The sequence below is a fragment of the Cannabis sativa genome, chromosome 5, assembly GCF_029168945.1.
Source record: "Cannabis sativa cultivar Pink pepper isolate KNU-18-1 chromosome 5, ASM2916894v1, whole genome shotgun sequence".
Classification (NCBI taxonomy): Eukaryota; Viridiplantae; Streptophyta; class Magnoliopsida; order Rosales; family Cannabaceae; genus Cannabis; species Cannabis sativa.
In genome coordinates this window covers 72,507,581-72,532,803 of record NC_083605.1, presented here as the reverse complement: position 1 = coordinate 72,532,803, position 25,223 = coordinate 72,507,581, and the positions used below count along the sequence as shown (strand labels likewise).

General features: G+C 33.0%; 3 protein-coding genes and 1 non-coding gene across 4 annotated transcripts; 2 read left to right on the top strand and 2 right to left on the bottom strand.

The window, feature by feature from the left end:
* Positions 1-667: 667 nt before the first annotated feature.
* LOC115716726 (protein ABCI7, chloroplastic) lies at positions 668-3,395 on the top strand. The gene is made up of 3 exons (XM_030645606.2): positions 668-1,637; positions 2,276-2,535; positions 2,856-3,395. The coding sequence occupies exons 1-3, from the start codon at positions 771-773 to the stop codon at positions 3,172-3,174; spliced, it is 1,446 nt and encodes a 481-aa protein (XP_030501466.2). The 5' UTR covers positions 668-770; the 3' UTR covers positions 3,175-3,395.
* A 1,345-nt stretch (positions 3,396-4,740) lies between these two features.
* On the top strand, positions 4,741-4,855 carry LOC115718282 (U6atac minor spliceosomal RNA). The gene has a single exon (XR_004011864.1). It is a non-coding gene; the product is annotated as a U6atac minor spliceosomal RNA (small nuclear RNA).
* A 116-nt stretch (positions 4,856-4,971) lies between these two features.
* LOC115716660 (pentatricopeptide repeat-containing protein At5g46580, chloroplastic) lies at positions 4,972-7,422 on the bottom strand. The gene has a single exon (XM_030645508.2). It carries the CDS (start codon positions 7,203-7,205, stop codon positions 5,070-5,072), a length of 2,136 nt encoding a protein of 711 aa, XP_030501368.2. The 5' UTR covers positions 7,206-7,422; the 3' UTR covers positions 4,972-5,069.
* A 9,408-nt stretch (positions 7,423-16,830) lies between these two features.
* Positions 16,831-23,081, bottom strand: LOC115715848 (protein phosphatase 2C 29). Its single transcript, XM_030644518.2, has 4 exons — positions 20,937-23,081; positions 19,144-19,257; positions 18,268-18,532; positions 16,831-17,547 (listed from the first exon to the last, which is right to left on the bottom strand). Exons 1-4 carry the CDS (start codon positions 22,824-22,826, stop codon positions 17,423-17,425), a joined length of 2,394 nt encoding a protein of 797 aa, XP_030500378.1. The 5' UTR covers positions 22,827-23,081; the 3' UTR covers positions 16,831-17,422.
* Between the last annotated feature and the right edge of the window lie 2,142 nt (positions 23,082-25,223).

Sequence of the window (25,223 nt, the reverse complement as noted above, 5' to 3'; positions counted from 1 at the left end):
TTAAATTTGATTATGCTATAGAGTATAAAGCTATATTTGTTCTAATTTTTATATTTGTATTGTAATGTCCATACTAGTTTTGTATTTTTGGGTGTAAATATAACTATTAATTACTCTTCTAAGTTCAAATTTTGGTGGTAAAAAATATTAACAAATTTAAGGTGTCATTTCTTTTTCAAAGTTAACTGTCAACCTAAACTGTTTATGTGAATATTTTTGTACTATTGGTATACCTAATATTATTATTTGAAAATTATAAAAATTATTTCAAAAATTATAATATTTTTTATTTTTTACTTTTATAACATTTTTTAATTTTAAAATAAAAATATGAGGTGTACCAATATAAACGTGTCAACGTGTATAAAAGTGTACACATAAGCCGTCCATGGAGGTAGTTAGCGAGATGACATCTTAAATTTGTTATTAGTTCAGTAATTTAGAAAGTTTTACTACTAAAATTTGAACTTAAAAAATTAAGTGCAAGTAAAAGGATACTAAAGAAGGTTTAGCCATCAAAAACTCAACCAAACATTATATTCCATTCCAATCTTAATTACACCAAACTAAACATGTTTCCAAGCCAAAAAAAAATACAATATATTATAAAAAAAAAAAAATACTTTATAACAAAACTACATGCCTAAAAAATATTAGGACCTAAGAAAGAAACAAAGAAAAATAAAATAAAACAACACAAAATTTGGTTTAGATTGAACATAAAGTTTCGTAACCAAACGTTTTCATAAAAGTATATCAAACCATCCACCATGGCTACCTTAGCCTTCACACACTCTCACATTTACAGACCCAAAATCCCACACTTCTCCACTACCAAACCCAAACCCAGAATTTCAATCCAATCATCATTGACTCTTCAACCCAACTTCTCAGACCCATTCGTTCTCCAACTTGCAGAAACCCTCGAAGACTCGCTTCCTTCTTCTTCTTTGGCGGCACCTTTACCTCTCCAAAAGCTCAGGGACACTTCTTCAGAGACCCTTCTCTCAACCCCATGGCCTTCTCGGAAAGACGAGCCCTTTCGGTACATAGACACATCATTTATCAAACAGTCTCAAATCGAACCAGTCCCAAATCCACCAAAGTCTCTAACTTTTTCTACAGATACCCAATTCCCAAATTTAATTATAGCTGATGGGTTTGCCGTGAATTCGGTATCGAATTCGTCTGAGTTGCCAAATGGGGTTTTTGTGGGTAGCTTGCTGGAGCTATCAGAAGAGAGTATAGCGAAAAGGGTTGGTGAGTTTGCTGGGAATGGTCCAGAAGGTGACCTGTTTTGGTCCATTAACGGTATTGGAGCACCGGATTTGACTGTGGTGTATGTCCCTTCTGGTTGCAGAGTTGAGAGTCCAATTCATTTGACTTACCTTTCCATTGAAGGAAGTGAAAAGGGTTCGGAGAAAATGCCTATTTCTAATCCTAGGGTGCTTGTTTTGGTGGAGAATGGTGGTGAGGTTGAGATAATTGAGGAGTTTTTGGGTGGAGATGGGAATAAGTGTTACTGGGCTAATGCTGTTTTGGATGTTGTGATTGGAGAAGGAGGAAAGGTTAAGCATTCTTATGTTCAAACTCAGTCTTTGAATGCTGCCCATATAAAGTGGACTTCAGTTCGCCAGGTGACTTTTGCTTCCATTTTTCTATTTGTTTATGTTTTTGGTATGAAATTGTAATTTTGGCAGGTTTACAGGAGATGATGATAATTACTTCATATTCATAAGTATTCACTACTGTATGTTAGTCTTGTTATTTCATTAAAGTATTAGGCAAGAAATGAAAGATTTCTATCCAAACGTGCTTTGTTTTGCGTAGTTTGTTTATTTAAGATGGTCATGGTTTGTAAAATCAACTATGGATAACTTATGTTAGGTTGTCCTGGTTTGGAAAATCTGTTCAATTTATGCATTTTTCCTAGTTTATGCCCATGAATGAGACTCTGACATAGCTTTCCTAGGCAACATAATTGAGTTTGCTGTTATTTACTAGTGTAAGGAATTCTCTCTTGTTGTAGTAATGTTTGTCACATAATTCCTTAGGCTATGTTTGAAAGTTGGATTTTGGCGAGGAAAGAAAAATGTAGGGGAAATGTAGTAAAAAAAGTGTGGAGAACAAAAAGGTAAATCAATTTTTCAAGTTTGATTTTGAAAATTTTGTTCAATTGAGTGTTTTTCTATTACATTTTTCTTTCCATACCAAATATGAGAATTTACTATCAACTTCTCTAGCTGCAGTAGATTGATGGAGTTAATTGTTGCAGGAATCGGCTAGCACTTACGAGCTCATAGAGATCAGCACGGGTGGAAAGCTCAGCAGACACAATGTCAATGTCAAGCAATTGGGACCGGAGACAGTAACCGAGTTATCGACCTTGCACTTGTCTGTCGGTGATCAAACACAGGATCTTCATAGTAGCCTAGTTTTAGACCATCCTCGTGGTTATTCTCGACAACTTCACAAATGTATTGTATCTCACCCTAAAGGACAAGCCATATTTGATGGGAATGTGAAAGTTAACAGGTAATTTTTTTTCATCTGCATAATGCTTATCTCTGGTAAATTAAATTGTCATAATATTGTAGCTATTGTTACAGATCAAAAAAGGCCATATCAGAATATCGTTATCTATATGACTTCTTCCTTGTTGTATAATTTTAACTGAAACCATGTAATTTGATTGAATTCATTTGTTTGAACATATTATTTACAGGTAAGACTGTGTTATATTCCATCATTAAGGAAATTTTACCATTGTAACAATTTCTACTTTCAAGACTTGATGTTGTTTCTTCTGTAGATTTCTGGTCATTTGAACTAAAAGAATTTTGTTTTCTCTGCAGATATGCTCAGCAGACAGATGCAGGTCAGTTGACTAGAAGCCTTCTCCTTGAACCTCGAGCATCCGTCAATGTCAAACCGAATCTCCAAATCATTGCAGACGATGTCAAGTGTTCTCATGGAGCTGCAATTAGTGATCTCGAAGAAGGTCAACTCTTCTATTTCCAGGCTCGTGGGATCGACTTAAAAACAGCCAGAAAGGCTCTAGTATTCTCCTTTGGAGCCGAGGTGTTTCAAAAGATACCTTACCCTTCAATCCAGAAGAAAGTAGAGAATCATATCAAAGGTTTATTGGATCCAACAACAAAGGAATCCTCATAAAAAAAAAGGTTGTAATTGGTAATGGATGTATCTAATTTGTTGTTACATCAATAGCATTTAACTAAAAGGAATAATATGCTGCTATGAAGCTCAAGCAATTTTTGGTTTTGTTTGTAAGTTGGCTCTTTTGGCAATGCTCCACCTCCATGTGATTCTTAAGGAAAACAAAACTCTGAAGAAGATTGACTTTAACAACAATAAAGTGATCAATGTTTCTAGTTTCTCTCCATGAAGTAGAATAATGTTTTAACTAATTCAATACTCCACGTGAAGAAAAGAAAATGTTGGAATTCTGTGGATAAAAATAATGTTTGCACCCTAATACTAGGAGGAGTGTTCATTCAATCTAATCTAAACTATTTTGCTCATAGTATATCTGATCCGTAGTACGTGCGGATTTTATATTTTAGAATCAATTCAATCTAATCTGCAAAAGTACGAATTGGATCAATTATTTTAAATTGATTGCTTTTTAATATTGAATTATTTAATATTTATTAAAAAAAATATATTTTTTTTCACATAACTAACAATAAAAAATATTATTGTTGTTTTATGTCTCTAACAACAAATTTAAATAATAAAACAAAAGATAAAAAATTCAAAGAGAAAAAATTGTATGTATAAAAAAATGTTTAATTTTATTTAAGATTATATTTTCCATATAAACATTAATGAAATATATAGGTAAATACCATTTTGGACCCTGTGTTTTGTAAAAGTTACAGATTGGACCCTGTGTTTTGTTAAATGATAAAATGAACCCTGTATTTTCTAAAATAGTAAAAATAGGACCCTGAGTTTAATTTTTGACAACTTTTTTTAATACAACCAACTTGAAGACAATGCTTAATACGAACAGATACAAAAAATGTAAATAATTTTGTCATAGCACTTTTAGATCAGATTATAATTAAACTTTATTATGACAAAAAATCAATTCAGGGTCCTATTTGTACTATTTTAGAAAATACAAGGTCCATTTTGTCATTTAACAAAACACAGGGTCTAATTGATAACTTTTGTAAAACAGAGGGTCCAAAATGGTATTTACCCGAAATATATATTTAATCTACTAAGTTTTGAAATATATTTGTATTATATATATTAGATTTTTGAATTATTAATTTTTACATTCAAATATTTATTGTATATATAATTTTTTAAAAATATACACACAAATATGTATGAATTAGATTGAATCGATTATTTTTACATATTAATTAACATTCAATCCGCATAGGTGCGAATTTTAGATTGGTCAATCCAATCTAATCTGTACAAATATATATATATCGGCGCTTTATAAATTAGATTGGATTGAGTATTTTATAAACACCCTTAAATACTCTAACGCATCCCTATTCTTCTATATAATTTAAAATTCTAAATTAAAAAAGTATTCATTATAATTAAAAAAAAAATTATAACTAAAAGGAAACATGCACGCACCCCGAAATTTAATAATTTCAATTATTTTAAAAGGAAAAAAATCAAGAAGTCCCACATCGGGAATAAATTAAATATACTTGGCATTTATAAAGCTGTGCTATTGCTTAACAAGATGTGTTCGTAGAAAGGAGAGACGGTTGGCATCTCCCCTGACAGGGACGGGAACAGCCTTCGGGCTTCCCTGTTATAGACACACCCGGTTTCACCGGCAAGGCTAACAAATTTTTTTCTGACTTTTTCCCTTGAAATTATTATTATTATTACTTCTTTCTTTTTTTTTTTGGTAGACCCTTCAAATTGTGTTGTGGAAAAATATATAAAATTCAAGTATCTGTGAAACTGAAGTGCAATAAATAAAACCAAAATACTTTCTCATGTAACAAAATTTAAAGGAATTACAAACTATAAACATACTAAAATGCAATGTTTTTGGTTTCTCATATTTAGGCAGTTACAATAGACTGAACCTTTGATTGTACCCAAGACATTAAATCTTCTCTTGTTGCCACAAAACAACCAGCTTTGTCTTCACATTGCTTAAAAGGAACTGAAAGTTTCTTCACATGGGAAGCAAAAGAATTTGCCATTCCTTGAGCATACTTGTGATTTCCAGCACCAGTTTGAGCCGAAAACAACTCCGGTAACTCCTCTTTTCGCTGAACAATCCTCGAAAGAGTTCCCATCCATTCCTCTAGTGCAGTTTGGGCTGCACCAACTGATAAAGACCTAACATCCAAACTCCATTCATTAGCAGTCTTGTTGTGAAGACCTGGATACAAACCATAAAGTGTTCCCAGATAGAGCAACTCATGAGCTCTCTCATGGCGATTTCCATTTCGACATATGTCAATCAAGCAATTGCAGAAGGGTCTTCTCGATTCGATTGAAGTCTTGCCAATCACACCACGAAACTCTTCTTTCACAGCTTCGAAACTCGGCTTATCTTCTTGTAGTAACTTAACAAGATTAACCATTTTCGGGTTGGCTTGTATCAAGCAACCTAGAACCTTATTTTCATCATCAACATTCTCACATAAGGACATAACAGAAAGCAAACAACCACAGAGTCTGTCATCAGGCCTAACTCCCTTCCCAACAGCAACATTAAAGACCTTAACAACATCATCAACTCTTTTAGTCTTCCCCAAGCATTGAATCAAACAAGTGGTGCCCATCACATTAAGCTGAACACCTCTCTCAGACATTTCATCAAACAGTTCCATAGCCTTTTCAACATTCCCTCCACTACCATAAATGTTAAGCATTGCAGTGTAACTCCAACTATCTGGGAGAGAATTCTTAGACTGTTTCATCTCCCCAAATAGCTTTTCAGCTTCCTCCTCCAATCCCAAATCAGCACACATGTTCAACAAAGTGTTATAGAGAATCAAGTCCATAGGCCAAGAATTAGACCTCATTTTATCCCATAACTCCATTGCATCTCTTGCCCACCTAGCCTTACCATAAATCTTGACAAGGGCAGTTAAAGTTTTCTCATTCGGAGTCAAACCCGATTCGATAAGCTCTTCAAACAAGTTCCTTGCCAAACCAGGCTTCCCAGCTTTTCCCAAAGCTTCCAACAAAGTATTGTACACAACAACATTAGGCTGAACCCCAGCAGATTTCATCTCTTGCAACACATACCTAATCCCATCAAAATCACCAGCTTCACCAAACATTTTCCCCAAAACTGAATAAGTAATAGCATCTGGTTTCCACCCACTAGCTCTACCTCTTTCATATAATCCAAGTACTTCTTCAACTTTACCTAATTGAGCATAAACATCAAGAATAGCAGAGTAAGTAACCTCATCAGGCATCACACCAGTGGTGTACATTCTCTCAAACCAAACCACAGCTTTATCAAAAAGTCTACACCTTTTAGCACAAGTGATAATAGTTGAATAAGTAATGTTATCAAGCACAATCTCATTACTAATCATCTCATTAGCAAGTTCTTCAATAAGCTCAAACTGTCTCCCAAACCTTAAAGACTTCATAGTCACATTGTAGAATATAGTTTCCATTGGAAAAGAATTCTGGGTCTTAACCCAATTGAAGAACAAAAGGGTTTTCTGCCATGGCCTCAAGCTATTGAGTATCAAAAGAGCATTCTCTCTTGTCGGTGCTTGTGGGATTTCCTCAAGGGCAGCCATGAAAGCAGCTTCAGAGTCATCTTCAGAGTTATTAAGCTTCTGGGCAAACTGTCTCAGTTCTCTCAACTGAGGATTGTGAGAGTGAGAAGACTTTCTTTGTCTCTCTAACGAAATTACAGAACGTCTGGGTCTAGCAGGGTTGACCCAAGTTGACTTAGGCTTAGATAAGTGATGGGTTTGTTGTTGGTGGTGGTCTTCTGATAAAGTGGTGGCTGTTAAAGGCTTGAGTTGGTCGGAAAGAGACTTGGATTTTTCAGAATGGGATTTTGAGTTTGAGGTGCAAGAAATGGAGGAAGAGAGTGATTTTCTTCTTCTGGGGAATAAATGGGTGAGCTTTGGTGAGGTGAAGAAGATGGTTCTGGTTGAGTCAGAATGTTTGGTTAGGTGAACATCGAGAGGTGTTGATATGGCCGGACTTGCCATTGGAGAAGGTGAGGAAGGAATGAGCTGAGCTGAACTGAGGAGAGTGGGGTTTTGGGGGTTCAGTTCCAACCCAAATTAATCCGACGAAGAGAAGAGAATAACCCAAAACGATATTTTTTCTGACCTTATCTAAATGTTTATTTTTTTTTCCGATAAAATAATAATAAGAAGAAGAACAAAAAATTTAAATTGTGATAGTTGGGTTGGGTGTATATTTAAGAATGGGAAATTTACACAGTTTAATGTGTTTTCTCATTTTCTTTCTTTTATACTGTTACACTCCCAAAATAACTTTTGTACTGTTTTTTTTTTTCGAAATTAACTTTTATACTGTCTTTTTTTTTTTTTCTACGCTAACAATTTTATGTTATTGTTTTGTTTTTTTAGATTGATTGGGACATGGGCTCAATTATTTATTTAATTTTTTATTTTAATGGATATAAAAGTTATTATTTATTATTTTTAATATTTAATAATTATTATTTTTTGAGATAATTTAATAATTATTATTTTGTTAAAAAGGTTGATGGGATGTGTCATAAAAGTGACATGTTTTACTTTTTCTTTTATTTAAATAAATTTAAAAATCACACCCCATGTCTCACTCTTTTTTTTTTATTTAAATAGATTTAAAAATCTCACTCCCATTTCTCACTATTCATCTTCTTCATCATCTTTATCTTCTAGCTTTTCAAATAAATCTCACCCCCATGTTCTAATATTCATCTTCTTCTTCAAGTTTTTTTTTCTTCATCTTTACCGTTGTTTTAGTATTGTTCTACTGTTGTTTTTCATGATTTTTATTTTTTTTTCATGTTCAGTTCTTCTTCTTCATCTTCTTTTCTTTTCTTCTTCTTTTTTTTTTTTTTTAATTTTTTGAAGTTCTTAGTTATGTTTTTTTTTGAAAATATAAGAGTTAGTGTGGTTTTTTTTTGTTCTAATTTTCTAGAACTTTTCTTGCAAATATAGTGCATTTAATATTGAGGATGTGCACAACATAGTTAATTTTTGATCATTTTTTTCTTTTATTGTTTTTTTTTGTTTTAGTATTGTTTTACTGTTGTTTTTCATGATTTATTTATTTGATGCCGATTTCATCGCCTCGCTCCATCTCGGAATTAATAGGTATTTTCTGGGTGTTCTCGTGTTGTTGTGATGGTTATGTCTGTGAGTGTGGAAGATGGAGGCTATAAATACATTTCTTCTTCGTTCTCTTTGGCTATTTTTGTGGTTTTTTTCTTTTGGTTCTCCTATAAATATATTTGACGAGCTCACTCACAAGAGAGTTTTGAGGTGTGTGTTTCTTTTATATTTTTCTAAGTAGTTATATTTGCTTCATTTGTTTTTGTGTTGTTTCAGTGTTGTTTTAGTAGTTTTTTTTTTTATAATTTTCTAGGAATAGACTTGCAAATATAGTTGATTTTGCATCTGGTGTTGAGGTTGTGCAGCAGATTGTTTGTTTTTTTTAATCATTTTTTTCTTTTGTTTTGTTTGATTGTTTTAGTGTTGTTTTACCGTTGTTTTGCCATGATTATTTATTGACGTCGATTTTACTGCTTTTGTTTATTCTTGTCGGAATTAATGGTTATTTTCCGGTGTCCTGGTGTTGTTGTGGTGGTTATGTCTGTGATTGTCAAAGATGGAGGCCTCATACTTTTGTTTTGTTGTTGACAGTATAAAAGAAAAAAAAAAGGGAGGACAGTATAAATGTTAATTCTGCCGTGTGGCAGTAAAATTGAAAATAATTACCCCAAATCCAGTATTTTTGTAAAATGCCCTTTATTTTTACATTAAACTTTAACATAGTTTTAAGCTTGGATTTTAGTAGTTGTAATAACATAGCGGTTTTTACATTACATTATCAAAACTAAGTAAACATATATATATATATACAAAATATTTTAAGTTATGTGTAAAAAATAAATGGTGTATTTTAATTAATAATAATTACTTAATAAAATTATATTAATTTTTTTTTTTTTTTTGAAAGAAAGTAATATTTATTAGACAGAATCATCCGCTAATATAATGGACTCAAGAGCAAGGGGAACATCGCTCTCAGTAAAACAAACGACCTGACCAATAACAAGTACTATGTGTCATACAGTGCGCGGCTTTGTTAGCAGACTGTTTAACATGACCAATAGAAACATCACTTAAAGAAGATAAAATAAATTGACAATCTTGAACAAATAAACCAAAAATAGAAGGCATAGAGACCGAACTAAGAATAGCCTGAACAACTAAAATGCAATCCGAACTAATAAATTTTATTTTTACTATTAAAAAATTTGTGACAAAAACACTTAAAATATTAAATTAATTGCGAAAAAATACCGAAATTCGAAAAATAGTAACAGAAATTCCCATTTATGGTTCAATTTTTATTCTGATGTGTGTTTTTAAGTACTACGTTCGAATTTTATTGAATGTGTTTTTAATGTTTGAGTTTTAGTGTTTTACAGGAGTTCTAATGTTTGAGTGTGTGTTTATAAGATATGTTTTTATTTATTTTTATAGATTTTGAAAATTTGAAATTTGATGTTGTTTCTATTAATTATTGGGATTGAAAGTTTGGTTTTTCATACGAGAATTAAAATTTGCCTTTTCGTTTCATTGATTGAAAAATATTAGTAGAAAGTTTACGGAATGAAAATTTTAAATATATGAAAATAGAATTAAAAAATAGCATTTAAATCGAGAATTAAAGTTTATTGTTAATCTCCTTACAAAAAAAAAGTTAATTGTTAACCTGTAAAGATAATATGGTTGGAAGAAGATGGAAAAATTAATTTTTATTTCATTTAATATGTATATAATGTTTTTTTTTTTTGAACAATATAAATTTACTTTAATTAATTTTTGTTTTTATTTTTTCTAAAAGAGTTATTAGTTTGGTTAATACTATATTTACATGTGGCACTTTATTGACAACTAACAGAACGATAAATTGAGTGTTAAGTTTAGAAATATGAGGATGTCAATAGGAACTACAATGATAATATCAACTTTATATGATTGGAATACAAAAATAATGCATTATGAAAAAATTTAATTGATAATCTCACACTTGTTTCTTCTTCTACATAATCTCACACCTGCTTTTTTTTTTCAATTCATAATAAATTTTTTCTATAAAAAAATTTCCTATATTCTGCAAAGTAAAAAAAAAACTTCACACATATATATAATTATGAATATATATATACAAATAATTGAATAATTATTTAATTTTTACTTTTATTATTATGTGTTTTTTTAAAAAAATAATTAATTTAAGATAGATATTTTTATAGAAAATTTATTAAAATAATAGTAAAATATTAATTTGTAAATTTATGCTTTAATAAAATATTAAAAAATTGAGAAAATTAAGGAGAAAAAAAAATAATAACTTTGGAGAGATTTTAGACCGTCACGTCACCGCCTCATACTTCTCCTTTATATATATATTTATATTAATATATAGATATATAGATTTTAGTTTTCTTTTTATTATTAAATTAGAAAATTTGAAGAAAAATGGAAAAATTTATATAGACTGAATTAAAATTAATAAAATAAGAGAATTAATGAGAAAATAGATAGAAGTTCTTAAAGCAATTTGAGAGTGTCACATTACCGTCTCATACTTCTCTTTTATATGTATAGATTTTAATTTTTTTCTTTTTTGTTGCGGGTGGATTTTTTTTTTAAAAAAAATGGTGTGTATTTTTTATACTGTGTACTGTGTTAAGTTTTCACTGTTGTTTCACTATTATTTTTAGTTGTTCTACTGTTATTTTTAATTGTTCTATTTTATTATTTTACGGTTGTTTTATAAAAAGATAATATTTTTGTAAAAGCAGTAAAATTATAAACTGTTGCCAAAAATTCAATATTTTTATGAAAATCCCAAAAACATATTAGTTTTTTTAGGGGGATTTTTTTATGACTTTTAAAGTATAAATTTGTAAAATTATAGTTGTTTTAAAAAAATATATTATTTTATGAATTTTTTTTAGAAAATAAGCTAAAAAATATAGAAAAAAAAAACATGTACCTAATTACCTTTTTATGGTAACGGGTTATCACTCTAGTTACTATAATGGTACTTGATTATCTTACTTAATTTTTTTATATTTTTAACTTTTTTTTTAATTTTCTCATAAAATAATCTTTTTGAACAAAAAAATCATATTTTTACAAAGTATAAAAACTCATAAAATTTATATATATATATATATATTCTTAAAGTTCTTTTCTTTTTAATAAATTTTTACTATAAAAAAACAAAACAAAAAAAAAACCAAAAGAAATTTATTAAAATGAAAACAACTTTTTGTGCATGTGTTTTGTTTAGGGGTGCACATCGGGTAGATTTTATTGGATTTTGGGTTTTTGGGTTCGGGTGTCTAGAATTAGTAACCCGAACCCACTCGTTTGTGTGCCCGAGTTTTTGGGTTTTGAGTGCGGGTGGGTCGGGTCTGGGTTGAACTGGGTCTGAGTAGGTTTTGACTGAATTCACGTTAGGCTAACCTTTCTTTCTTTTTTTCTTTTTTTGAAAAACATTATTTTTATACATTTTTTCATAAAAAGAAAAAGAAAAAAATAAAAATTATATATCATTGTTTAGAATTAAGTCTTTTTTTATTTTAAGTTTATGTTTTCATGTATAAAAAAATAAAAAATAAAAAGTTTATACATATCTGGATTTCGGGTAAGTTTGGGTGTAACTCGTTTTTTTTTTTTTTTTTTTTTTTGAGTTTTGGATTGATGAAATCCGAACTCAGCTAACGATGGACCAGGTGTAACCAGAACCCAGTTTACTAAAATTAAAACCCATTTTTTTGAGTTTTTTTGGGTTTTGGGTTGGGTGGAATCCGGGTCTAAATGTGCACCTCTAGTTTTGTCTCATGTAGGGATGCACATTTTCTCCTTGGGGATGGGGCCTCGCAGGAACCCACTCTTAATAGAGCAGAGATTCTCCATCTAAATGGGGAACAGGACAGGGACAAGGATTATTTTTTTAGCCAACTGATTATTCCATAAAGAAAAATTGGTTGGTTGAATATTACAAGAACTCATTTGAGCATTGTTTACTATAAAAGGAATAATAGATTGCAAAAAGTGAGAGTTGTTGGACTGAAGCTGAGTAGGAGGAATGACATAGAGGCCATGGCTAAAATGTCCTTCCATAAGAGTTTGCTTAGAGTCTAGATCCTTGACAACACAATGATTAGGGTAAAATTCAAAAGAGGCATTATTATCATTAGTAAATTGAGCTACACTTATGAGATTTCGGTAATATGAGGAACATGAAGAAGATTTTTCAGAGTGAGAGTTTTAGAAGTATATAGAGTGTGAAATATTTTCTTACCAACATGCTAAATGTTAAGTCTAGCACCATCTCCCATATGTATCTATTCAAGACCAAAGTATGGTTCTTTTTGAGTGAAATTGGTTTCATTGGCAGTGCAATGATTGGTAGCTCTTGAATATGGATACCATGCATGATCAAAAATAGTGTGGAATGTAGCAATATGAACATCATATTGATCTACATTGGCAACCCTAACTCCAATAAATTAAAGTTAAACCTTTGATAGCTACGAGTTGTTATACGACCTGATTTAGAACATAGTTGACAAACAGGTCTAGAGCTAGCAGAATTAGGAGCCAAGGGAGAGATAATAACCTGTGAATTTATTTGAGGACCACGAAAACCACCTGAGGATAAACCATCACCTCAAGGATTCACAACATAAGGGTTCTAGATAGCACGGCCACTACGAGAAGTAGGTGAATTGTTATTAGACTTTTCATCAAGACTAGAATTAGGACAGAAAGAATTTCCAAATCTTGATCTAGTACCACAACCCCTAGAGGAACGGTTTGTGGCTAAGTTGACGGAATCAAGATCTCGATTATAATTCTCCATTCTGTGTTCTTGAGAGAGCAACAATGATTCGATTTCAGCCACAGTGTAAGGTTGATTTTGAGAATTAACACAGATGACAAAAGTGTCATATTCAGATGGAAAACTCTTGAATATAACTGTTATATGTTCTTTAATAGTAACCAAATCACCAACTGATCAAAGTTGATCCACAACCGATTTGATGCGAAGCAAATATTCATTGATTGAAAGAGAACCTTTCTTGATATTCTACAGTTGATTAGTGAATTGATCAATCTTAGCTGAGGTTTGAGTAGAGAAATACACCTCAAGTGTCTTCCAAAATTAAGCTAAAGTTTCACCGCTAGCCACACCAGTCAGAACACCTTCAATCATCGACGAAAGTAACCAAGAGTAGAGGAGTTGATCCTGCTGCTCCCACTGGGTGTATCGAGGATTAATGATGTTATTGATACGATCTTGATCAAAAGAAATTTTGGAGGTGGTTGAACAATTGATGAGATGTAGTCGAAGAGCTGGTGACCTCGAATTGTAGAAAGCACTTGAGGACGCCATAACAAGAAGTTGTTATTGTCAAGCGTGACCAAGATCTTATGAGAAAAGACCACTGGATGAAACGTTGTTGCTAGAGTAGAACCGGTCGCTGCTGATGATGTTGACATGATGAGGAAGAAGTAAAAGGATCACAACGAAACAAAGAATGTGAACGTAAAAAATGTTGGAGAGAAGACTACTCTGATACCATGTAAGAACAAACAGAACGATTAGAAGAGAGAAAGAGAAAATGATTGGAATGAATTATGTGCTGGAATTATTTTACCAGAATCTTAGATCTACTCACAAGTATGTTTATTAACACCCTAAATATGAACTTTCTAAAACGATGAAATAAACACATATAAAGTTTAGGAAACCTTACATTGGGTGCAGCGGAATATAATGACTCCTTCCGTTCAGATATCTAGCCCTTGATTCCTTTTTGTAGCAGAGCATTATCAATATCTGAACCTGGATCTCTTTCTCTGAATCTTTGATGCTGAAACCTCCTTCTTGCTGAAAGTCTTTCTTCACGATCTTCCTCACTATTATTGGCGTATCACTTGCTGTGTGTGGGCACTACTCTTACACTAAGAATTTCGAAATCTCAATGAGGAAGAGAGAGAGAGAGAGAGAGAGAGAGAGAGAGAGAGAGAGAGAGAGAGAGAGAGAGAGAGAGAGAGGGTTCGGCCAAAGATAGGGAGAGAGAAGGCTCAGTTTTTTCTGAATGAAAAAGTAGAAAATTTAAGTGTGTAAATTTCCTGAAACATTCACTATCTATTTATAGCATTCCACTAGGGTTAGGTTTGAATTATTTGGCATTAAAATAATGAAAATATCAGTTTAAATTTCCTACAAAAGTGGCCGGCCCTATACAAGTGGATTTGGGCCTCACTTTTTGCAATTTTACAGTTTTATCTTTTCTGCATCTGATTTTCTCAAAAACGCCAATTTTCAAATTCAATCATTTAAATTTCAATTCTAACTATTTAATAACTATAAATAATTATTAAATAATATTGTCATTTATCATATTTATTAATTGAACCATACAAAGTATCATAATTAACAAATATGCCCCTAAAACTCTTTCTTTACAATTTCGCCCTTACTTAGTGAAAAATTCACAAATAGACATAGTCTAAATTGAGAATTATAATTGATTAATCAAAACCAATTATATGAGTCTTACAAGCAATATTATCTCAACTAGTGCGGGGACCATGGGTCTATATAACCGAGCTTCCAATAAGTAGATCAAGAATTTATTACTAAAATTTACTAACTTATTAATTCTTCGTTGAATCCACGCATAGAACTTAGAATTGCACTCTCAGTTATATAGAATGCTCTATATGTTCCACCATGTAGACACATCATTAGTTATCCATTGTCATAATCCTAATGTGATCACAGATCCTCTATATGAATGATCTACACTGTAAAGGGATAAAGGGATTAGATTACCGTAACACCCTACTATATATTTTATCCTTAAAACACTTGACCCCGTATAAATGATATTTCAGCTTATGTGAAATGAGTACTCCACCATTTATGTTCGTTTGGTCAAGCTCGAAGGAGATCATCATTTGCTTACTATTCGCCAGATAGAAGCTATAAATTCCATGTTTATGCTAGCGCGCTCCCACTCAATTGCACTACCGTGTTCCCAAAATGTACGTATCACCCTGACCTAAAAGTAGGCTTAACTAACAAATCAAAGAACACGAATAGCCTCTCGAGATTGAGCCTAATCATATCAGGATTAAGATCATTTGATCTAGGATCAACTAGGCGATATTGACTTGAATAAATATTACGGTAAGTTTAATAAATCTAAGTCAAAGTTCAATATCGGTGCCTTCCGATGCATACTCCATGCATCCAACTTGAGCTTTACTTTAACCAATGCTCTGGAAAGAACATAGTACTTTTCCAAATGCAAGTAAACTCTGTTGTAGATTATCATATCAGTAAAACCCTATGTCTGATAAATCTAGGAAACTTTATTCACATAGTCATGTTTACTTTCCAATGTGTTGACGGCACAATAAACAGGATCAAGTATGTGAAAAGGGTTTCAGATGAATTTATACATTATGTACATATAATCATGAAATAAATCATGTGAACCATGTAACATTAAATGTTATTTCTGATCTATATTAATAAGTAAATTTAATTATATTGAAATGAATTTTATTTAGGGCATAAAACCCAACATTATGTACATTCATTGAATGAACAATTGCTCTCTATAAATACAGTGTACAAATTATATATAGCTGAATAACAAAAAAGAGTGAGTAAGAATATGTACAGTTGGTGTAACTAACTTCATATAACAATGTTAACACACCTTTCCATGGCTTCTTATGAATTCCTTATGTGCTGCCTAAAGAAGAGCTGGAAAAGATACCTACACTATGTTGGAAAATATGGTATAGGAGAAACAAATTGATTTATAAGGGAATGTGGCATATTTGACTTACATGTTGGTAATACTAATATGTAGGTAGTGCTAGCTAAGAAATCCTCGTTTAAAAAAAATGTGGATATAAAATTATTTTTGTAAGACTTAAAAAAGGTGATATTTGGTTTTAGGTAATAAAATTAAATGGAATGGAAACAATTTTTATTCCATTATATTATGATTTTATTTTAAAGTATTAAAATGTCATGACTATTCTAGTTATGTTTTTATTCCTTTCAACTAATCATCACTTATCGGGTATTTATTATATGTTTGAGTTGAAAAAAATAAACTTAAGAATATAAAACCCAAATGTTAAAGAGATTAACATCTAAAAACACAAACCCCATATTATTAAAATTTAATTTATTTTAACATTCCAAATCCTATCAAGTCTATCCAGTCTGAACTTACATGTAATGGTTAATTAGTTAATTGTAGACTTCCCAAAAGATACACATAAAATCAAAACTTGGAAGTGTACTCTCCTTTTTTATTTTTTCTGTAACTTAAAATGTACTTTTGTTTTCAAACTTGCCTTTACTAATTGTTGCACATTCCTCATTTTTCCTTTTTCCATTGCAATGAAAAAGAGAAGGAAATCTCTCTATTATTTTTTCACAAGTAAAACATGGAAGTGAATGTGATGCATTCCATTCATTTTCTTCGAGCCAACATAGAAATTTAAAGCCAGCCACAAGCAGAAATGGATGTTTGGCAAAAATTTCAACTCTTTTAATCCGCAATGGTGGAAAACCCACCTTCAAAGTTAACATTGAGAAGAAGGAAATGCTCTCAACTTTTCAGTAAGTAAATTTGTACCCCCACCAATTTTTACAAACTATTTTCTTTTTTTTTTTTCTTTCTTGGCTTCAAAATATAAGAAATGACAATGATGAAATGGAAAAGGCAGGAACCTACACAATATATTTCTATTTTAGAACAGAATAAGTTAAAATGAGGTCCCCCCCCCAAAAAAAAAAAAGATTTTTTTTTCCTTCTTTCTTTTTCTTTTTCCACCTAAAGAGCATTTCCCATCAAACCCATTTGCAAGTTCTGAATTTTTCATCCTGAAACCAAATCTTTTGCATCTATTCAAGTTTTCTTCTTTTTTATAATATCTAAGATCAGCCCTTTTCGCCCTTACCATCATCACCTGAGGCCCCTCACCTACTTAGCTGTATGCTTATGCTGCTGTAAGGTGGCGAGAATAGATAATCGAAAAAAAACCCTAATGGATCAGCAGTAAAGATTTCCTTACCGCTTCCAATATATTATCACTTGAGAAGATTGGATTGAGCTAGTTCAAAGGTACTTTCCTGATGACTTCCAAATTCTTCCTTCTAGTGATATAATCATTACTGTAACATCATCATGGTACTTCCTCCTATCTCCTTGTGGAATATCCAGTAAATCATGGAAATTCATTCCTGCGTAAAGAAAACCAGTTCGAGCAAGTCCAAATGATTCCCCAAAAATGGTCAAGTAGAAGTTAGAACACAATCAAAATGAGTCTGGATAGGAAAGACAGCTAGCAAAAAAAAATATCAAGAAAAAGAAAATTAAGAAGAGGATGAATGAAACACTAGTTTTGCCTATTCAAAATATTTGCTTATTTGTACAAAACAGGGTGGTTGGATGGTAGCAGCACCGCAGCGGTAACCAAAAGGCGACTCTATTACTATAACCTATGCATGCCGTGAGCATTATAATTTCTCCCGAACTGGAAGTAACAAGGAAAATTACTTGGAAGTTTCCAAATAAATGATGACTAACATGACTTAAAAGGAGTGGCAAAAGTGTAGTACAACATTCAAGATCTTAAAACCTCTATGTAATAGTATTATCACGTGTGGTCACGGCATACTGAGTCACAATAAAAGAAGATTCAAACAACTTGGATGGATAGCTTTCTAATAAAGAAATACGCAATCAAATATTTTGGAGAAGTATGGAGACAAATGCCGTTATAGTGCCCATGTAAAGTGTTATACAATACATATGACATGCATTTTTGGAAACAAGTTCTCATTTACATTCTAACATCTTTCTATCGAGTATTGGGTCTTGCAAGCACAGTAATAAGTAACAACAAATGAAAACAACACAAACAAAATTTGAAAAATAATCAGATAGTCCTAAAAGCATACCTGCTTTCTTTGCTGCACGGTATAGAAGCTCCTCAATGAGATGTTGTGCAGGGTCTCCATCAGGGAACTTTTCCATGAAGTTCTCGACATGACAAACCACTTCCTCATTGCTAAAATACTGATATAGACCATCTGATGAGAGTACTAAGAATTGATCTCTAGGACATAGTCTATGGTGACGAAGCGAAGGTGAACAAGATAAGTACGGAGCAGTCCCGATATACTCATTCCGAAACATTTCCAATAATGCATCATTCCACTTGGGCTGCACCAGCATACATACACTGTGTTATCATCTGACTTTGTCTCATGTAAAAATTCTTTTTCATTGTTATGTGAAAGATGATAATTAATCAACATCTTACAAATTGATGTATCTTAACATATTGAAATGGCACTGATCATTAAAATCTAAACTTATATTTAATTTCGCAGAGGCTCAAAAATAATTCTCAGAAGAATTTGACATCCGAAAAACAATGTAAAGGTAGTCATATTTCAGGAGGATAAAAGAATACAACAGTGTTGACCAAGTTTAAATTTTCCATAATAATAATTGCAAAAGCGCTACTCACTTGGTTTAAAAAATATTCAAGTAACATGACATGACTTAATCGTCTGAAATTTTAAAATGAAGGCAAATCATATTTAAAATGACTAGATATTGTGGCTTTCAGAAGCATTCAAACTGACTTCAAAATCTGTTAACTAATTTCATCCGCAGAATACGAGTTAATTTTATCTTTCAAACAACCTTGTATTTTTATATTCAGCAGTGAACCAGATTAGCAATTCCAGATCAGACAAGTATCATCTTTTTATGTTAAATTTTAATAATAAATGAGGTATACATCAGATCAAGTTTATTCGAAGAACCTGTTTCAGAAATCCTGCCCCAAATGCTCTGGTAACCTTAAGTCGGCCTTTCACTCTATCATTTACTATACAGTGTTTGTCGTCTGGGTGTTCGTTCTTTATTCTAATGATTTCCTGCAAAATGTCAATTGAAAATCTAAGAACACCTTATATATCCATCAATAAAATGAGTAAAAGACTACTTATTGTTAAAAGCTGAGGTCAGTGTTTTTTTTCTTAAGCAGTAAAAGCCAAAAATGATCATATACAACTTAAAATATATAAAAAAAGAAAAAATACAAGGGATCCAAGTCTTTTGGTTCATCCTGATCTTAACGATATAATTGCATTTTCTTTCTAGGTTAAGGAAAAAGAGAACATAAGACAGAAAACACCATTAAAATTATTCATAGATGCATTGAGAGTAGAGACACAAGCAATTCTTCATCCAGAAGAGAAACCATGCAAGAACAGCCAGAAGAGGTACTCAAAATTTCGTTTTAGATAAAATATGATACTGAAAAATTGGAAGGAAGCTTCCTCATACTTTCCTAGTTCGTTGAAAAAGAAAATAGAGACAAAAGGAATTATCATGTGAAATGTATGCAAGAGGAAGCTTCCTTATTTATTGATTATATCCAATAGACAAAAGGGAGTGAAGCACTAACTTTGATTACATCAACTAGAAGGGTAACCTTGTTTTAAATTGTTGAAATTGAACATTGGGAATATGAAATATCATAAATAATTAAACCGCCTTTAGAATGCACAGCTCATTATATGAAAGATGACCCCAAATCATTCTTCACTGCTTTTTTTTCTCAAAAGAGGAAGAGATCTATGAAAGAGCAATAATCTATACAGAGACATTCATGATAAGATATCAAAAGTTCGTTCACTGGAAGAAAGGTAAATACAAGCTTGAATTTGCATAAGTGGGCCCACCAGAGGTCAGAATAAGGTTCATCATTTTCTCCTTACTTTAACCTCGCCAACATTTTTAGGCAAAACAAAAATGAAACTGACAAGCTAACAAAGGAAAAAAAAAAGTACTTTTATGTCAATTTGGTTTTATTCCTAATATATGTATCCTGTTAAATTCTAACTGACATGATTACCAAGAAGAAGAATAAAAGGTAGTTACAAATATGTGTACTTCGACATCCTGTTGAACAACTTGTCATACATCATGGATAACCAAAGACCAGGATTCATTCAATGAATTTGTTTTTCTGCATCCAATTCCCAAGGAGTTGCAGAAACAGTAAGGATTTTGTTGAGAAAATGTAGATTCAAGGAATGTATCATGAAGGAAAACCTTTCAAAGAATCTGATGACAGCATGTACAGTGGTTGAAATTCAGAGCAATAAAATGTCAACTCACAAGTCACAAACCTTTCTCACTGGATTAATTTCAGTGAGGATGGAGGACAGGACCAAATAAAAACTTAAAAGAACAATCAATAATTCCTCAGACATAACAAAATCCCACTTTAGATAGGATTAACTAAGGAAGAGCATTACAAAGCCAGTGTTTCTGCGAAGCTAGAGTTCAAAACGTCAAAACAAAAAAATTATAAAGGCAAAATTTCTCAGATAATTGGAGTCTAGTAGTCTACCATAGTAGCTAGCTTGTATCAAGTTTCAAAATTGGTTCATGAAGTACATAGAGGTTAAAGCCAACTTTAAACATATCAATCTTTTTAGGCAACAAAATTCACCCAGGCAAAGCTAAACAAACAGTATTCTTTTAAACAGTTTCAGCAACAGATTATAAGAGCTAAAATTTTATATATAGGAACTAAAAAACTTACATCTTCAATATTGGTGCTATGGTCTGTAGAAAGCTGCAATGCAGTCAATCCTATTTCCTGTGTAGGAGGAGTTGTCTCGTTCTCAAGCTTCATTTCCCTTTCACCTACAGCCAAAGATTCCTCAGTTATGCCCTCCGTACTTCCATTGTCTCCCTGCCCTTTTGCCACGGCACTCGAACCGGTATCGTTCTGTTCGTACTGTGCAACTATAGCCCGACTATCCCCAACATTCATTACATACACATCCTCGTCTCTCATCAACACAGCCAATAAACATGAACCCATCAAAGCTAGCTCCGGATTCGTATCAAGAACCTTATCCGTCATGTCCAAATAAGCAAGCTCAGTCAATTCAAGGCCCCTAGACAATGCTCCTAAAACCAATTCGTGATCAACCGGACCCTCCTTCCGCCTTCGACCTGTCCGATTAGAGCTCTCCTCTACTCTATTCTCAACCTCTACCTCAACCTTTTCTTTATCCTCTAACCCAAAATTCCATGGGAAAAGCTTCTTACCGTGACCATCCCTATGTTTAGATAATCCCTGTTTCAACTTTGACAACAGAAGCCACCTCCTACTCACGGCGGAGCCACCATTGCTGACACTAAGAGCATCATCCACAGAAAACGCAAACCTCTGCGAACCCGATAGATCAAGCCCCTCTTCAGCCATCTCCTCTGCTAGAAAATCACAAAGCCGGCGCCTCCTAGTCTCAGTTCTTTCCGTCTCGTCCGGATGAAAAGTCACTCTCTTCGCAACAACTGGAGGAGTCGAATCATCTCTAGGCTCGGATGGGTTGGGTTGGTCTACCACCACTACATTCTCCACCGCAGCCACATTTTGTGGGTTGCTATTGCTATTGCTATTGCTAGATTCGTCTACTTCGTCAACCTCCCAAAACAAGCCCTGTAGTTCATTGTAAACAGCCCGATAGAGATTGCCCATCAGGAATTCCGGCGCATCAGGACCGTTAAACCCATCATAAATCCCAACAAATAACCAGCCCTGTTCTTCCGATACGACCACATGTACACGATCCTCCCCAGCTTTCCCAAGTGCCCACTGGACATTACTCTCGTTCTTAACTTCGGACTCGTCTTCTTCTCCTCCCATGGCGGAACTCTCCTTTCGACCCACGAAATTAAGCACCGGAACCACCCATGGCCGTTTTTTCTCCGAAAAGTTCCTGTAAAAGGCCTTCGGAAACCCCGAAATGCCCTTCCTCCGCTTCTTCTTCACATAAACGGTACCGAGCGGAGCAGAGAAATGAACTCGGCCAGAGTTGTCCGAACCAGCTCCACCACCACTGACGTTAGGGTCCAGTGGGCCGGAGAGAGCTCCGCGCTCAATTGGACCAGAAAGGAAGAACCCGCCGCGCTCCATTGGACCTGAGGGCTCTTCCCCTCTAGGAACCGGTTGAAGAGGCAAAGCACTGAACGAAGAAGTACTCTCAAACCCATTAACGATACTCCCCCTCACACCACCACCACCCAGAGTGGTCTCAGTGGCATCGTCGTAAATATTGTCGAGCTGGAGGACAGTTCTGGGAGTTGAAGTGTTGGCGCTGACGGAAGCCCCTGAGATTGTCCTGAACCCGGTCTCTGGAAGTCCGGATCGGGTTCTCGGAGCTGGTCCGAGCCCGGTACCGGTTTCGTGAGGAGGCGAGAATCGAAGCGACTGAGAAGGGGAAACAAAGCGATCCGACTGAGTAGGTGAAAGGAAACGAGCTGAGCTCCGAACGTAGACGAAGGAGTGGCCTAGGGTTTCGTCCAAAGGCTCTGAGGCAGTGAAGATCAAGTCGTGTTGAGACTGATGATGGTCTGGTTGGTTCGTCCTGCTCCGGTTCACCGGTGTGAAGCACGGGAACGCGGTCGAGATTCCACCTCCCATCACATTTGATTCACCCTCCTCTCTTTCTCTCTCACTGCGTTTGGCGTTTGGCCACCAAGAAAATTTTCAACTCGATTTTCCGGCAAAAGTTCAAAGAGAGTTACCTCCAAATTAAAAAAATATAAAATACATATATATAGGGTCCTTGTTAAGTGAGAGCATCGTTTTCGTAAGCCGTTAGATCTTAATGACTTGAAATACAATGGTTGGGATTCGTTTGCTTACAATACAATTGTCCGCATATGATTTTTTCTCCTAAACAACACATTACTCCCTAAGTAAGAAGAAGAAACGACCAAAATGCTAAAGTACTCATCCACCCATTTTAAGCCCGTGGACCTTATAAAATCAACCAATCAGAAGTTAAGAAAAGTGCTCTCTTAGAAGAGAGAAAAAAGTTTTTTAAAAATAATATTTATATGAAAAAAAAGCAAACGAGGGAGACTTTTCTTTTTTCCTTGAAAAAAAAATAAAAAATTAAATTTAAGTTGAAAAATCACTGACTCCTCTCTTGCTTTTATTATTTTATATATTATTTGTTCTGTTGGGTGCAGTTGTTGGCTCTTGGTTGACGGTTACACCTGGCATGTTATCAAAGCCAAGTGGGGTCCATAAAATAAACAATACGCCACGTCATATGCCACGTGGGATAGTTTAGCCCGATTAGGAAACGTAAAATTTTTGGAATGACCATTTTGGGGCTGGTAATTAGGTGAAATGACGGTTTTGACCTTGAAAGAGTTTCTTTGGGAAGCTGTGGTCAATGTGGAAAACCGATGTCGGATAGAGAATTGTCTTATAGGGGTGCTTCTGTCCTTTTCATTGTTTGCATTAGGGAACTTTCTAGTCGGAGCCCCGGTTCGAGGTCCAAATATTTTGTAAAATTACTATATTGCCCTTTAAGGATTTTTAATAAATTTTAATCAAACACTAGCATTTATGGAAGTACTTAAACTTTATCTTGGGATTAAGATTTGTTACATAATTTCTTTTTATATATTTTAATTTATTTTTTTAACAATAAATGTGAAAATAATTGTATTAAAAAAATTAATGTAGAAATAGTTAAGCTACTTAATAAGATGTTTTAATTAGACTATTATTATTATTATAGTAGTATGAATTAATGCTACTTAGAATGGTAATCCTATCATTGTAGTATCATTAAAATGCTCTACTAGGTATTATGGCAATATTTATTTCATTCAAATTGCTTGTGTTTTTAACTTTTGGTTGAAAAAAATAACTTTCCGTATTCCATAAATGGTCACCACTTATTACTTACCAAAATCAAAGTTACTTTAATAACTTTCCATATTTTTAAAACTCAATTCATGGATATAAATGAAGAGTTATTATTGGGATCTCATTAAATTTTATTCCTCTTTGACTATGAGATGATTTGTAATATTTTGAAAAGAATAAGCCTAGTAGTCAAGGTAAGAATTGATGGATTTAAACTAAGACCATCTTTAATGGAAGATATAAAAGTTGAACTATATTTTATAAGAATTGCTAAAAAATATCAGTAGTACATAACACTCTCTTATGTGTCAACATCGCTATTGGTCTAACTAAGTATCGAGCCCCATATACTTTAATATAATAACTTTTAAGGAGTATCGCTAGCCAATCGTAAGATGACAAGTCTAGAGGTGCTAGGCACCACTGGTGCCTAATAGCAATGATCATATTTTGTACAAAAAGCAATTTCGTGATATTTTTACATCAATTTTTACTATTGTACTCTAATACATAATTATAAATCTTGATGCAAAATTTAATATATTATTTAATGCTCACTTAATAATTTATTAAAAATATAAAATAATAATATTGTAAAGTTAAATTTAAAACTTAATAATAATAATAATAATAATGCAAGTCATTTAATACAAAAGAGTATATTAGCTAAAATTTAATAATAAAATATTAAAAATAGCATAATGGTAAATATAACAGCATAGCATTTATTGTCATGCAAAATTTGCATCATGCTATATTGTGATGCAAATTCGGATCACTTTTGATTATGTGATATTTTTGCATCATAATTTAGCACATCATTAGAGTATACTTTTGACAAATTGAGCTATATTTTGCATTTGCATCATTTATTTGTATCTCTATTGTAGATGCTCTAAAGAGCCTAATGAAAAGTTTTCTAGCAAGTCTAAATACTTGATTTAAGCTTTAGATCGTGCTCCTCCTTGTGATGTTGCTACTTTCCTTTCGAATAAATTATGGAATAGCACGATTTTAGAGTGTCATAAGATTTTCTAGTGGAGCATTCTCTCTAATGCCCTTCCACTCTGAGCTCTTTTGGCTAAAAGAATACAGATAGAAGATACATCCTGTCCTTTGTGTGGGGCAGGTGAGGAATTTATGGAGCACATG

What these genes read in the sequence shown, in the direction of transcription:
- LOC115716726 (XM_030645606.2), top strand. Translation starts at nt 771, where the DNA reads ATGGCTACCTTAGCCTTCACACACTCTCACATTTACAGACCCAAAATC. An exon ending in AGTGGACTTCAGTTCGCCAG is followed by an intron (nt 1,638 to 2,275) that starts GTGACTTTTGCT and finishes TAATTGTTGCAG; the next exon opens with GAATCGGCTAGCACTTACGA. An exon ending in GGGAATGTGAAAGTTAACAG is followed by an intron (nt 2,536 to 2,855) that starts GTAATTTTTTTT and finishes TTTTCTCTGCAG; the next exon opens with ATATGCTCAGCAGACAGATG.
- LOC115716660 (XM_030645508.2), bottom strand. Translation starts at nt 7,205, where the DNA reads ATGGCAAGTCCGGCCATATCAACACCTCTCGATGTTCACCTAACCAAA.
- LOC115715848 (XM_030644518.2), bottom strand. Translation starts at nt 22,826, where the DNA reads ATGGGAGGTGGAATCTCGACCGCGTTCCCGTGCTTCACACCGGTGAAC. An exon ending in GGGCAGGATTTCTGAAACAG is followed by an intron (nt 18,533 to 19,143) that starts GTTCTTCGAATA and finishes ATGCTGGTGCAG; the next exon opens with CCCAAGTGGAATGATGCATT. An exon ending in CCGTGCAGCAAAGAAAGCAG is followed by an intron (nt 17,548 to 18,267) that starts GTATGCTTTTAG and finishes TTCTTTACGCAG; the next exon opens with GAATGAATTTCCATGATTTA.